The sequence below is a fragment of the Tupaia chinensis genome, unplaced genomic scaffold (genome assembly GCF_000334495.1).
Source record: "Tupaia chinensis unplaced genomic scaffold, TupChi_1.0 Scaffold000201_1, whole genome shotgun sequence".
NCBI lineage: Eukaryota > Metazoa > Chordata > Mammalia > Scandentia > Tupaiidae > Tupaia > Tupaia belangeri.
Window position 1 is genome coordinate 311,950 of NW_006159676.1, and position 11,547 is coordinate 323,496.

The 11,547-nt window shown below is 52.7% G+C and overlaps 2 protein-coding genes across 3 annotated transcripts in view; both read left to right on the forward strand.

Annotated features, from left to right (window-relative positions):
- GMIP (GEM interacting protein) overlaps window positions 1-11,547 on the forward strand; it is a 19,558-nt gene that overhangs the window by 6,781 nt on the left and 1,230 nt on the right. The window contains exons 8-19 of one of the 2 annotated variants that reach the window (XM_014587305.2): window positions 264-344; window positions 419-589; window positions 696-833; window positions 1,197-1,390; window positions 2,760-2,872; window positions 2,951-3,040; window positions 3,652-3,729; window positions 3,803-3,957; window positions 4,458-4,646; window positions 4,749-4,886; window positions 5,003-5,199; window positions 5,509-5,887. In XM_014587305.2, the coding sequence (XP_014442791.1) occupies window positions 264-344; window positions 419-589; window positions 696-833; window positions 1,197-1,390; window positions 2,760-2,872; window positions 2,951-3,040; window positions 3,652-3,729; window positions 3,803-3,957; window positions 4,458-4,646; window positions 4,749-4,886; window positions 5,003-5,199; window positions 5,509-5,887 (1,923 nt within the window). Of the gene's footprint in view, window positions 1-263; window positions 345-418; window positions 590-695; window positions 834-1,196; window positions 1,391-2,759; window positions 2,873-2,950; window positions 3,041-3,651; window positions 3,730-3,802; window positions 3,958-4,457; window positions 4,647-4,748; window positions 4,887-5,002; window positions 5,200-5,508; window positions 5,888-11,547 lie in introns of those variants that run through there. The other variant, XM_014587306.2, reaches the window with a different exon arrangement.
- The window catches only part of LPAR2 (lysophosphatidic acid receptor 2), a 13,507-nt gene continuing 7,829 nt past the window's right edge, over window positions 5,870-11,547 (forward strand). Inside the window, exon 1 of the mRNA XM_006147086.3 lies at window positions 5,870-5,887. The gene's annotated coding sequence lies outside the window, so the exon portion shown is untranslated. The remainder of the gene's footprint in view (window positions 5,888-11,547) is intronic.

Below are 11,547 nucleotides of genomic sequence, written 5' to 3' on the forward strand. Positions count from 1 at the left end.
AGAAGGGGTTGCAGTGTGGCCATACCCCCAGGGGGTGATTTCTCGCTTTCTGTCTCTCTGTCTCTGTCTGTCTGGTGCACACGCCCTATGGCAAAAACCTCTAAATAAATAAATAAATAAATAAATAAATAAATAAATAAATAAAAGAAGGAATGAAGGAAGAAAACAGTCCAGTGGAGGAAAGGCACATGGGCGCAGAGAATGGAGGGCCCAGTGAGTGGCTCCGAGGCAGCCACCTCATCCCTATCCCCTTCCTCACCCAGCCCCTGGCTGCCAAGCGGACTGAGATTGAAAAGTGGCGAAAAGAATTCAAAGAGCAATGGATGAAGGAGCAGAAGCGAATGGTGAGGTCCAGATGAGGGAGTGGGTTCAGGGAGGAGAGATTGGGACCCTGACCATCTGTGCCCACGCCCCCTAGAACGAGGCAGTGCAAGCGCTGCGGCGGGCCCAGGTCCAGTACGTGCAACGCAGCGAGGACCTGCGGGCGCGCTCCCAGGGCTCCCCGGAGGACCCAGCACCCCAGGCCTCCCCAGCAGCCAGCAAACAGCAGGAGAAGCGGAGGCGCTCGCGAGAGGAAGCCCAGGCCAAGGTGGGAGACGCAGTCCCTTACCCACCCCTACCCCACCCCCGGGGCTACAGCGCCCCCTTGTCCTGCTCTCTCGCGCTCATATGGCCTCCGGCCTCGGTTTCCCCAGGCGCAGGAGGCCGAGGCGCTGTATCAGGCCTGCGTCCGAGAGGCCAACGCACGCCAGCAGGACCTGGAGACTGCCAAGCAGCGGATAGTGTCACACGTGCGCAAGCTGGTGTTGCAGGGGGACGAAGTGCTCCGGCGGGTGAGGCCCTTCCCCACTGACCTGGTTTGGGATCCAGCTGAGAACCCCCTTCCCCGCCCCGCCCACAGGCCCCTAAGCAGGTCCTGGGGGTACCAAGACTCACCCTATCTGCCTAGACAACCAGTTCCCTCCCTCCGACCCTGCCTCAGCCTTGGCCTCACCCCCATGAAGTCCTACCCCCCTGGGATGGACTGCGCCCCAGCTCTGATCACACCCTGACTCTGGACCGCCACAGTCACTAAACCGTTCGCCCATGGCGCGCCCCGCCTCCAAGCCATGGCTGATCAGGTCCCGCCCCATATCTAGCTCCGCCTCCCAGACTTCCAGGCCCCGCCCTAATGATGCGCTGACTCCGCCCCACAGGTGACCCTGGGCCTGTTCAGGCTGCGGGGGGCGCAGGCAGAGCGTGGCCCTCGGGCGTTTGCTGCCCTGGCCGAGTGCTGTGCACCCTTTGAGCCAGGCCAGCGCTACCAGGAGTTCGTGCGAGCGGTCCAGCCCGAGGCCCCACCTCCTCCACCTCCGGCGTTCTCCTTCCAGGAATGTGCAGCCACTCACAGGTAGGCCCCAGAAGAAGGGCAGGGTATGAGGTCCTGCGAGTCGCAGAGCCAGGCTGTTGGCACCATGGGGCTGGGTATATGAGGTCAGAGAACTTGGTAGCCCTTAGTACTCGGAGGTCTCAGGGTTTGGGGTTTGGGTTTTGGTTTTTGTAGAGTTTTTTGTTTTGTGTTGTGTTTTAAAATAATTATTTTATTTTATTCATTCATTCATTCATTTGTTCATTTTAATTTGACCAGAAAAAGACAGAAAGCGAGAAAGTGAGAAAGCAAGCCACCAGATCCAGGACTCAAACCGTGGTTGACCATGTGGGAGTGTCCAGCGCCTTAACCACCGTGCCATCTGCTGGCTGCTGTTTTTTGGATTTGGGTGGTTTTTTTTTTTTTTTGAATTTTTTACCATAGGGCACATGCACTTGCTGGAAAGACAGAGACAGAGAAACAGAAAGTGAGAAATCACCCCCTAGGGGGGATGGCCACGACGCAATCCCTTCTCTAATTTCCTCTTGGGATTTTGGGCACACATGCACATGTGCAGGGCATGAGTTTTAAACTGTCGGGTCTGGGACTCGAACCACAGTCGACTATGTGGGAGTCCAGTGACGTAATCATTACACCGTCTGCTGGTCCTGAGAGATTTTTGCTATAGGGTGAGTGTGCTTGTCGGAAAGACAGAGAGACAGAAAGTGATAAATCACCCCTGTGGGGGATGGCCATGGTGCAGTCCCTCTTCTCCCATTCCCCTCTTGGGACTTTGGGCACATACACACACACGCCCGGCATGAGTTTAAGCCACCGGGTCCAGGACTCAAACTGCAGTCAACTACATGGGAGTCCAGCAATGTAACTATTACATGATCCAACTGTCCCTTGTTTTTTGTTTTTGTTTTTGTTTTTTTTTTTTGAGAGGTTTTTGCTATAGGGTGCATGCGCTCGCCAGACAGACAGAGAGAAACAAAGAGACAGAAAGCGAGAAATCATCCCCCAGGGGGGATGGTCACACCGCAATCCCTTCTCCATTCTCCTCTCGGGATCTTGGGCATGCACGCACACGCGCCCGGCGTGAGTTTAAGCCACCAGGTCCGGACTTGAACCGCGGTCGACTACATGGGAGTCCAGTGATGTAGCCATTATGCTAACTGCTGGTCCCCTCGCTAGTCCCTTGTTTCTGTTTTTGGAGGGAATTAGGGGTTGTCCCAGTCCAGAAAGAGTCAGAACTATGGAGCTAAGGCCCTCAAGGGGCTTTGATGCTCTTCAGTTTTGGGGGTTGCAGACCCAAATACTAGGAGTTGGGCCCTAGGGGTGATCCCGGCATGCTGTCACCCCAGGCCAGTTTCCTGGGGATGGAGCCCTCAGATCTCTGTCCTCTCAGCTCCCCTCTGGACATACCTCTGAGAAAGAAGCTTTCAGGGCCATTGCCTCCTCGGCTGGAGGAGAGTTCAACTGAACCAGGCCCTTGGGAGGACTCAGGCCCAGGCTGGCAGGGTGAGTACCATGAAGACAGGGTGGGAATGGGGCTGGGGCCGGGGCCAGAGCTGTCCTCACTGATCTGTCCCCACCTAGGGACTCCAGGCCCCACTCCAGGCAGTGACGTGGACAGCGTAGGTGGCGGTAGCGAGTCCCGCTCCCTGGACTCTCCCACTTCCAGCCCAGGTAGGAAATAAGACCTGGTCCCGATCCACTCCCCACCTTGGACCATCCTCCAGTCCCTGACCAAGCTCTGACTCTGTCTCTGACTTGCCCTTTGATCTCTGACCTACCTTCACCCTCCGACCCGTTTTCTAAACCTCTGGCCCATTCTTTATTTTGGGGGGGAGAGATTTTGCTACAGGGCATGTGCAAAAAGAGACAGAGAGACAAAAAGCGAGAAATCATCCCCCAGGGGGGATAGCCATGCCTCAATCCCTTCTCCTCCATTTTCCTCTCGGGATCTTGGGCATGCACTTACACGCGCATGACGTGAGTTTACGCCGCAGGATCCGGGACTCGAACCGCGGTCGGCTACACGGGAGTCCAGCAACATAGCCATTATGCTAACTGCTGGTCCCCTGACCCATCCTTTTGATCCTGAACCACCTCTCAGAGTACTGACTGCTCTCCACACCTTAACCTCTGACCCCCATCCTGATCTGGGATCCCCTGAGTCCCCAAGGACCTCTGTGGGTCCTCCTGGGAGCCTTGAAATCCAGGATTGTGTCCTTAGCCCCTGAATCTCCCCATGACCCCTGTGACTTCCCGCCCTCCCAACTTCTGTGATCCCCCAGGCTCTGGCACACGGCGACTGGTCAAGGTCTCCTCTACAGGCACTGAGTCTTCGGATGACTTGGAGGAGCGAGACCCTGGTGAGGCCAGGAGCGGCTGGGGCGGGGTGGGGTGGGAGGTGGACTCGGCACCCCTGACCCTCTTTTTCTGCAGACTTGGGAGACGGGTTAGAGAACGGACTGGGCAGTCCTTTCAGGAAGTGGACGCTGTCCAGGGCAGCTCAGACCCACCGGCTGCGCCGGCTGCGGGGCCCGGCCAAATGCCGCGAGTGCGAAGCCTTCATGGTCAGCGGGACGGAGTGTGAGGAGGTGTGGCTTGGCCCCATGACCCAGAGCCCTCTGTGACTCTCCCCCCATGACTTCTCAGACATGAGACCTCCAGTCTTCCTCCTCTGGGGAACCACCCTGTACTATTATGAGCCTCCGTTTCCTCTTGAGGATCCTCTGTTGCCTTTCACTTCCCCCAAAGAAACCCCTCCCCATGACCTTCCTAACCTTAGGACCTTCCTGACCCTGTGCCCTGTAACCTTTCCCCCAGTGGCTTTCTTTTCTTTTTTTTGGAGAGGCTTTTCCTATAGTGCATGTGTGCTTGCCAGAAAGACAGAGAGACAGAAAGTGAGAAATCACCCCCCGCCCAGGGGGATGGCCACACCACAATCCCTTCTCCATTCTCCTCTCGGGATCTTGGGCACACATGCACACGTGCCCAGCGTGCGTTTTAAGCCACCGGGTCCGGGACTCGAACCGAGGTCGATTACATGGGAGTCCAGCGACATAGCCATGATGCCAACTGCTGGTCCCTCCCCCAGTGCTTTCTGACCTGCCACAAGCGCTGCCTCGAGACTCTACTCATCAACTGTGGACACAGAAGACTCCCGCCCCGAACGCCCCTCTTCGGGGTCGACTTCCTGCAGCTACCCAGAGACTTCCCGGAGGAGGTGCCCTTCGTGGTGACCAGGTGCACGGCCGAGATAGAACACCGTGCCCTGGGTGTGCAGGTACAGACTTGACCCTTGGCAGAAATGACCCACAAATGACCTGGCCTTACTCTGATAGGCAGCTCACAAGCCAGGAGTCCTTCTCCCTCCCTCGCCCTGCAGGGCATCTACCGCGTCAGTGGCTCCCGGGTGCGCGTGGAACGGCTGTGCCAGGCTTTCGAGAACGGCCGTGCATTGGTGGAGCTGTCTGGAAACTCACCTCACGATGTCTCAAGTGTTCTCAAGCGGTTTCTCCAGGAGGTGGGTGCTCAGGGAACTCGGGGAGTTGGGTGGGTAAGGAAGGGCCGGGCGGACTCAGGCTGAGGACTCTCCACGGCTGACCCACACTCGTGTCCCTCCACCCATTCCACCCCCAGCTCACCGACCCCGTGGTCCCTTTCCACCTCTACGACGCCTTCATCTCTCTGGCTAAGACCCTGCATGCAGACCCTGGGGACAACCCCGGGACCCCCAGCCCCAGTCCTGAGGTTATCCGCTCGCTGAAGACCCTCTTGGTGCAGCTGCCAGATTCTAACTACAACACCTTGCGACACCTGGTGGCCCATCTGTTCAGGTGTGCACTGGTCCCTGAGCCGTGACACGTGACTCCCTTTCCTGGATAGGCAATTACTGACCTCTGTGGCTGATCCCCAACACTGACCTCTGACCTTTGACCTGTCTCTGAACTCTACCGTTACTCCGTTGACTCCTAACTTTGGGTACTGACCCCTGACTCCCAACTCTGGGCTGGTTGGTGGTCTTAAACAATGACCGGAAGCAGTTCCCGGGGATGTGACTTCAGTCACGTCTAGACTGGCCCTGTAGGTCCTGACGCCTTTCCCCTCAAACTATGCCTTGACTTTTCTCCTCACACCGTTCCCAGGGTAGCTGCACAGTTTGAGGAAAACAAGATGTCTGCCAACAACTTGGGTATTGTCTTTGGGCCGACACTGCTACGGCCACCGGGGCCAGGGGCAGCCGGTGCCAGCCCTGTCACCTGCCTGCTGGACTCCGGTCACCAGACTCAGCTCATCGAGTTCCTCATCACATATTATGAGCAGATCTTCGGGATGGATGAGCTCCCCCAGGCCACTGAGCCCCTTCCCCGAGACCCCAGCCCTGGGCCTGTCACAACCGGTCCCCAGGCACCACCACCCCACCTTGGCCCTGACCCCCAGCCCCCAGCCCCAGCCTTGGATCCCACTGAAGAACCCAAGCCCCCCAGTACCCTGGAGAAACATCCTGAAGCCACATCCCCTGAGGTATGAATCCACTGGGCTCACAGACCTGGGGAGGGCTTTATCTCTTTCATTCTCTTTCATCATCCTCCCTTCCTCTCTCTTTCAAATTTCTTTCACTTCTCTTTTTTTTTTTAGATAGCTTTATTTTATTTGTTATTATTATTTATGTTTTATTTTTACCAGAGAGAGAGAAAGAGAGAGAGGGAAAGTGAGAAAGCAAGCCACCAGGTTCAGGACTTGAACCGCAGTCAGCCATGTGGGAGTCTAGTACCTTAACCACCATGCCACCCATTCTCTCCCTCCATTTCTCACTTATGTGTGTTGGTTCTGAAATAAATGCTGAGGGGGATCAGCAGTTAGCGTAATGGGTAAGTCGCTGGACTCCCATGTAGCCGACCACGGTATGAGTCCTGGACCCGGTGGCTTAAACTCACGCCAGGCGCGTGTGCATGCGTGTCCAAGATCCCAAGAGGAGAATGGAGAAGAAGGGATTGCGGCGTGGCCAGCCCCCCTGGGGGGTGATTTCTCACTTTCTGTCTCTCTCTGTCTTTCTGGCGAGCACACATGCCCTATAGCATAAACCTCTCCAAAAAATTAAAAAGTTTAAAAATGCTGAGGAATTGGGGGAGGGTAACAATGGAACAACCACAGGGAACAGCCCTGCAGAGGGGCTGGATCATACAAGATCATGAACTCCTTCAGGAGAATATTAGTTGAACACCTACTGTGTGCCAACCATTGTTGTAGGCATTACAGATGCACCAGAGAAGACCCCCATCCTATCCATACTTGCTTCAGTCTAATAGGGAGAGATCAACACTAAACAATAAGTAGGGGGCCAGCTGGTAGTTCAGGGATGATGTAAAGTTCAGAAATGCTGGACCCACACAGGACAGTACCAGGTTCACGTCCCGGGGCCTCCCTCTGCACGCATATATGTGCCTTTGATCTGGGCTGGCTGAGGCTGGGGGTCGATGGCAGTATAAGATCCTATTGGGGTTGTCTTTCTCACACGCTCTCTGTCATGAGATGAGTGAATGAACTATATATTTAAAAAAAAAAAAAAAAACATGGTTCGAATCCCAGCCCTGGACGCTAGAAAAAATTACACCAGAGGGTCAGTCTGTGATGTAGTTAAGGCAATAGCTGGATCTCACATGGCAGACTGTGTGGTTCAAGTCCTGGACCTGGTGCCCGGAAACACAATAGGGGACTAGCACCATGCTTTTCCAAGTCACCAGGGCTGGGGTTCAAACCACAGATGGCCATTCGATTTCTAGCTCTTAACAACTAGGCTACGGCACATTTTCTTTTTTAAAAGAATTATTTTATTGGGACCAGCAGTTAGCATAATGGCTATGTTGCTGAGCTCCCATGTAGTCGACCACAGTTCGAGTCCCAGACCCGGTGGCTTAAACTCATGCCAGGCATGTGTGCATGCGTGCCCAAGATCCCGAGAGGAGAATGGAGGAGAAGGGATTGTGGTGTGGCCATCCCTCCTGAGGGGATGACTTCTCCCTTTCTGTCTCTCTGTCTCTCTGGCGAGCGCACACATTCTGTAACAAAAACTTCACACACGCACACACACAAAAAAAATAATAATTATTTTATTTATTTATTTATTTATTTATTTATTTCAATTTGACCAGAGAGGGACAGAAAGAGAGCAAAAGCAAGAGCGAGAGCAAGAGCGAGAGAGAGTGAGGGAAAGTGAGAAAGCAAGCCACCAGGTCAGGGACTTGAACAGTGGTCAGCCATATGAGAGTTCAACACCCTTAACCACCACACCACCTGCCAGCCCCTCTTTCTTTTCTTTTTTTTTTTTTGGAGAGATTTTCACTGTAGGGCGCGTGCGCTCGCCAGACAGACAGAGAGAGACATAGAGACAGAAAGCGAGAAATCACCCCCTGGGGGGGTGGTCACGCCGCAATCCCTTCTCCTCCATTCTCCTCTCGGGATCTTGGGCACGCACGCACACGCACCCAGCGTGAGTTTTAAGCCACCGGGTCCGGGACACGAACCGCGGTCGACTACGTGGGAGTCCAGCGACATAGCCATTACGCTAACTGCTGGTTCCCTTTTTTTTTGGATAGTTTTTTTTATTTTTCTTTTCTTTATTCGTGATCATGACTGCATCATGTGAGAGGGAGAGACAAGAGGGAGAGAAAAGGAGTGAGTGAGGGGGAGAAATGAGCATCTTTCACGGGATCTGGCATGCCATTATACCCTGCCTCCAGGACTCCACGCCTCCAGACTGCTGGATCCTGGGTATTCACATGTGTCTGGTGTGTTTGAAACTGACCAGACTGGAGATTCAAACCATGGCCATCATGTGGGTTTCAGCTGCTGCTTTTTTTTTTTTTTTTTTCCAGTTTTGCCCATGAGGGATGGCCACACAGCAATACTTTCTCCATTCTTCTCTTGGGATTTTTGGCATGTGTGCGCATGCACCTGGCTAATTTTGCAAGCCACCAGGTCCAGGACTGGAACTATCCATTCAGCCACGTGGGATCCAGCTACCTTAACCACCATGCCACCTGACTGGTCCTGAGTCTAGAATCTATTTTTTTTTAAAGAGGTTTTTGCCTTACGTCACTGGACTCCCACATGGTTAACTGCAGTTCAAGTCCCAGACCCGGTAGCTTGAAACTCACTCTGCGTGCATGTGCCCAAGATCCTGGGAGAAGAATGGAGAAGGGATTGAAGCATAACCACAGTGCCCTCTGTTGGCCCTGAGCCTAGAATTCTTTTTTTTTTCAACTGTGATGTGATCATGCCCATGGGAATGCTGTGTCCCTCTGTCTTAGAATTTTTTTTTTTTAAGAATTCTTTTATTGAGGGAACCAGCAGTTAGCGTAATGGCTATGTCACTGGACATCCACATAGTCGACCGCAGTTTGCTTCCCGGACCCGGTGGCTTAAAACTCACGCCGGGCGCGTGTGCGTGCGTGCCCAAGGTCCCAAGAGGAGAATGGAGGAGAGGGAACTGTGGTATGGCCATCGCCCCTGGGGGGTGATTTCTCGCTTTCTGTCTCTCTGTCTCTCTCTGGTGAGCGCACGCCCCCTATAGCAAAAACCTCTCCAAAAAAAAAAAGAAGAAAAAAAAAATATTTTATTGAACTTTATTTACTTACTTTAATTTGACCAGAAAGGGACAGAGTGAGAGAGAGAGGGAAAGCTAGAAAGCAAGCCACCAGGTCCAGGACTTGAACCACATGGTTAGCGGTGTGGGAATCCAGCACCCTTAACCACCACGCTACCTGCCGGCCCCATGCCCAGAACTTTTTTTATTTTTAAGAATTATTTTATTTAACTTTATTTATTTATTTATTTTTGACCAGAGAGAGAAGGAAAGTGAAAAAGCAGGCCGCCAGGTCCAGGACTCAAACCACCATCAGCCTTGTGGGAGTCCAGCACCCTTAACCAACATGCTACCTGCAGGCTCTCCATGTCTAGAATTTTTTTTTTTTTTTTTTGCTCTAGGGCGTGTACGCTCGACAGACAGACAGACAGAGAGACAGAAAGCGAGAAATCATCCCCCTGGGGGAACGGCCATGCCGTAATACCTTCTCCTCCACGCTCCTCCTGGGACCCTGGGCACACAACACACACGCACCCGGCATGAGTCTTAAGCCATCGGGTCCGGGATGCGAACCACGGCTGACCACATGGGAGTCCAGCGACACAACCACCACGCCAACCGCTGGTCCCCCATGCCTAGAATTTTTAATAGAGCTTAACCATCGAGATCCAGGGCTCAGCTGTAAACCAGGAAGATGGTAGCAGTAGCCTCTCCAGGCAGCCAGAACAATCTATGCCTAAAACCTGTGCATGGGATTCCTACAAGATGTCTGTCTGTCTCTTTCTCTCTCCCTGTCCTTGGATTCTGATATACCCACCATTCCTGATAACACAGATATTCCCAGCAGCACTCCAGAGGTGGAACTGAGCTCCGGTCTCTGAGAACTGCAATGGTTCATCAAGTGCTCAGGGCAGTGTCTGATACACAAGAACTCAAACTGCTATGACCATTTATTTATTTTATTATTATTATTTTTGGAGAGGTTTTTGCTATAGGGCGCGTGCGCTCGCCAGACAGAGAGAGACAGAGAGACAGAAAGCGAGAAATCACCCCCCAGGGGGTATGGCCACGCCACAATCCCTTCTCCTCCATTCTCCTCTCGGGATCTTGGGCACGCAGGCACACGCGCCCGGTGTGAGTTTAAGCCACCGGGTCCGGGACTTGAACCGCGGTCGACTACATGGGAGTCCAGCGACATAGCCATTACGCTAACTGCTGGCCCCGCTATGACCATTTAGCCAAAGGGAGAACAGGGAGACTAAACAGGTTGACCAGAAGGCAACTGTAAGCTTGCTCAGTGACATCTGTGACAGCAGCATAGGATGGAGACTGGTAGTACAGAGGTGCCAGCTGGTCCTAAGGGGGAGATGCCTAAGCCCCTCCATGGACCGGCCTCTGCCAGACAAGGGAGCCCACAGTTGCTCTGGTTAAGATTTGTGTAGTGGGGGACTAGCAGTTAGCGTAATGGCTATGTCACTGGACTCCCACGTAGTCGACCGCAGTTCGCGTCCCAGACCCGGTGGCTTAAACTCACACCGGGCGCGTGTGCGTGCGTGCCCAAGATCCTGAGAGGAGAATGGAGGAGAAGGGATTGCGGCGTGGCCATCCCCTCTGGGGGGTGATTTCTTGCTTTCTCTCTCTCTGTCTGTCTCTGTCTGTCTGGCAAGTGCATGCGCCCTATAGCAAAAACCTCTCCAAAAAAAGAAAAAAGAAAAAGAAAAAAGATTTGTTTAGTGACTTTTCTGTGCAGGAGGGGTAAGCGGTATACTTAAAGATATTATCCATCTCATGGGACCAGCAGATGGTATGAGGGTTATGTCGCTGGACTCCCACAGTTGACCTCAATTCAAGTCCTGGACCTGGCGGCTTAAAACTAACACCAGGCATGTGTGCATATGTGCACAAAATCCCTAGAGGACAATGGAGGAGAATGGATTGTGGCGTAGCCATCCCCCTTGGGGGGTGATTTCTTGCTTTCTGTCTCTCTGGAAAGTGTATGCAAAAAAACTCTTTAAAAAAAAAAAAAGATACATGGGCCAGCAGGTGGCATGGTGGTTAAGAGAGCTGGACTCCCACATGGCTTACCACGGTTCAAGTACCAGACCTGGAGGCTTGCTTTCTCACTTTCCTTCTCTCTCTCTCTCTGTCCATCTCTGGTCAAATTTTAAAATAAGTAAATAAATAAAGTTAAATAAATTGTTTTTAAGTTTAAAAAATATATGGAGAGGGATCAGTAGTTAGTGTAATGGCTAGTCACTAGACTCCCATTCGGTTGACCGTGGTTCAAGTCTCGGACCAGGTGGCTTAAATTCACGCCGGGCGCATATGCGTGCGTGCCCAAAATCCCAAGAGGAGAGTGGAGGAGGAGGGATTGTGATGTGGCCATCTCCCCCCGGGGGGTGATTTCTCGCTTTTTCTCTTTCTGTCTCTTTCTGGCAAGAGCATGCGCCCTATAGCAAAAACCGCTCCCCCCCACAAAGAAAAAGGGTACGTATAATATATATGTAAATATATATATATAATGTGGAGGTATATATAATATACATTATATATAGACTATAGATTATAGTATATATTATATATAGATTATAGATTATAA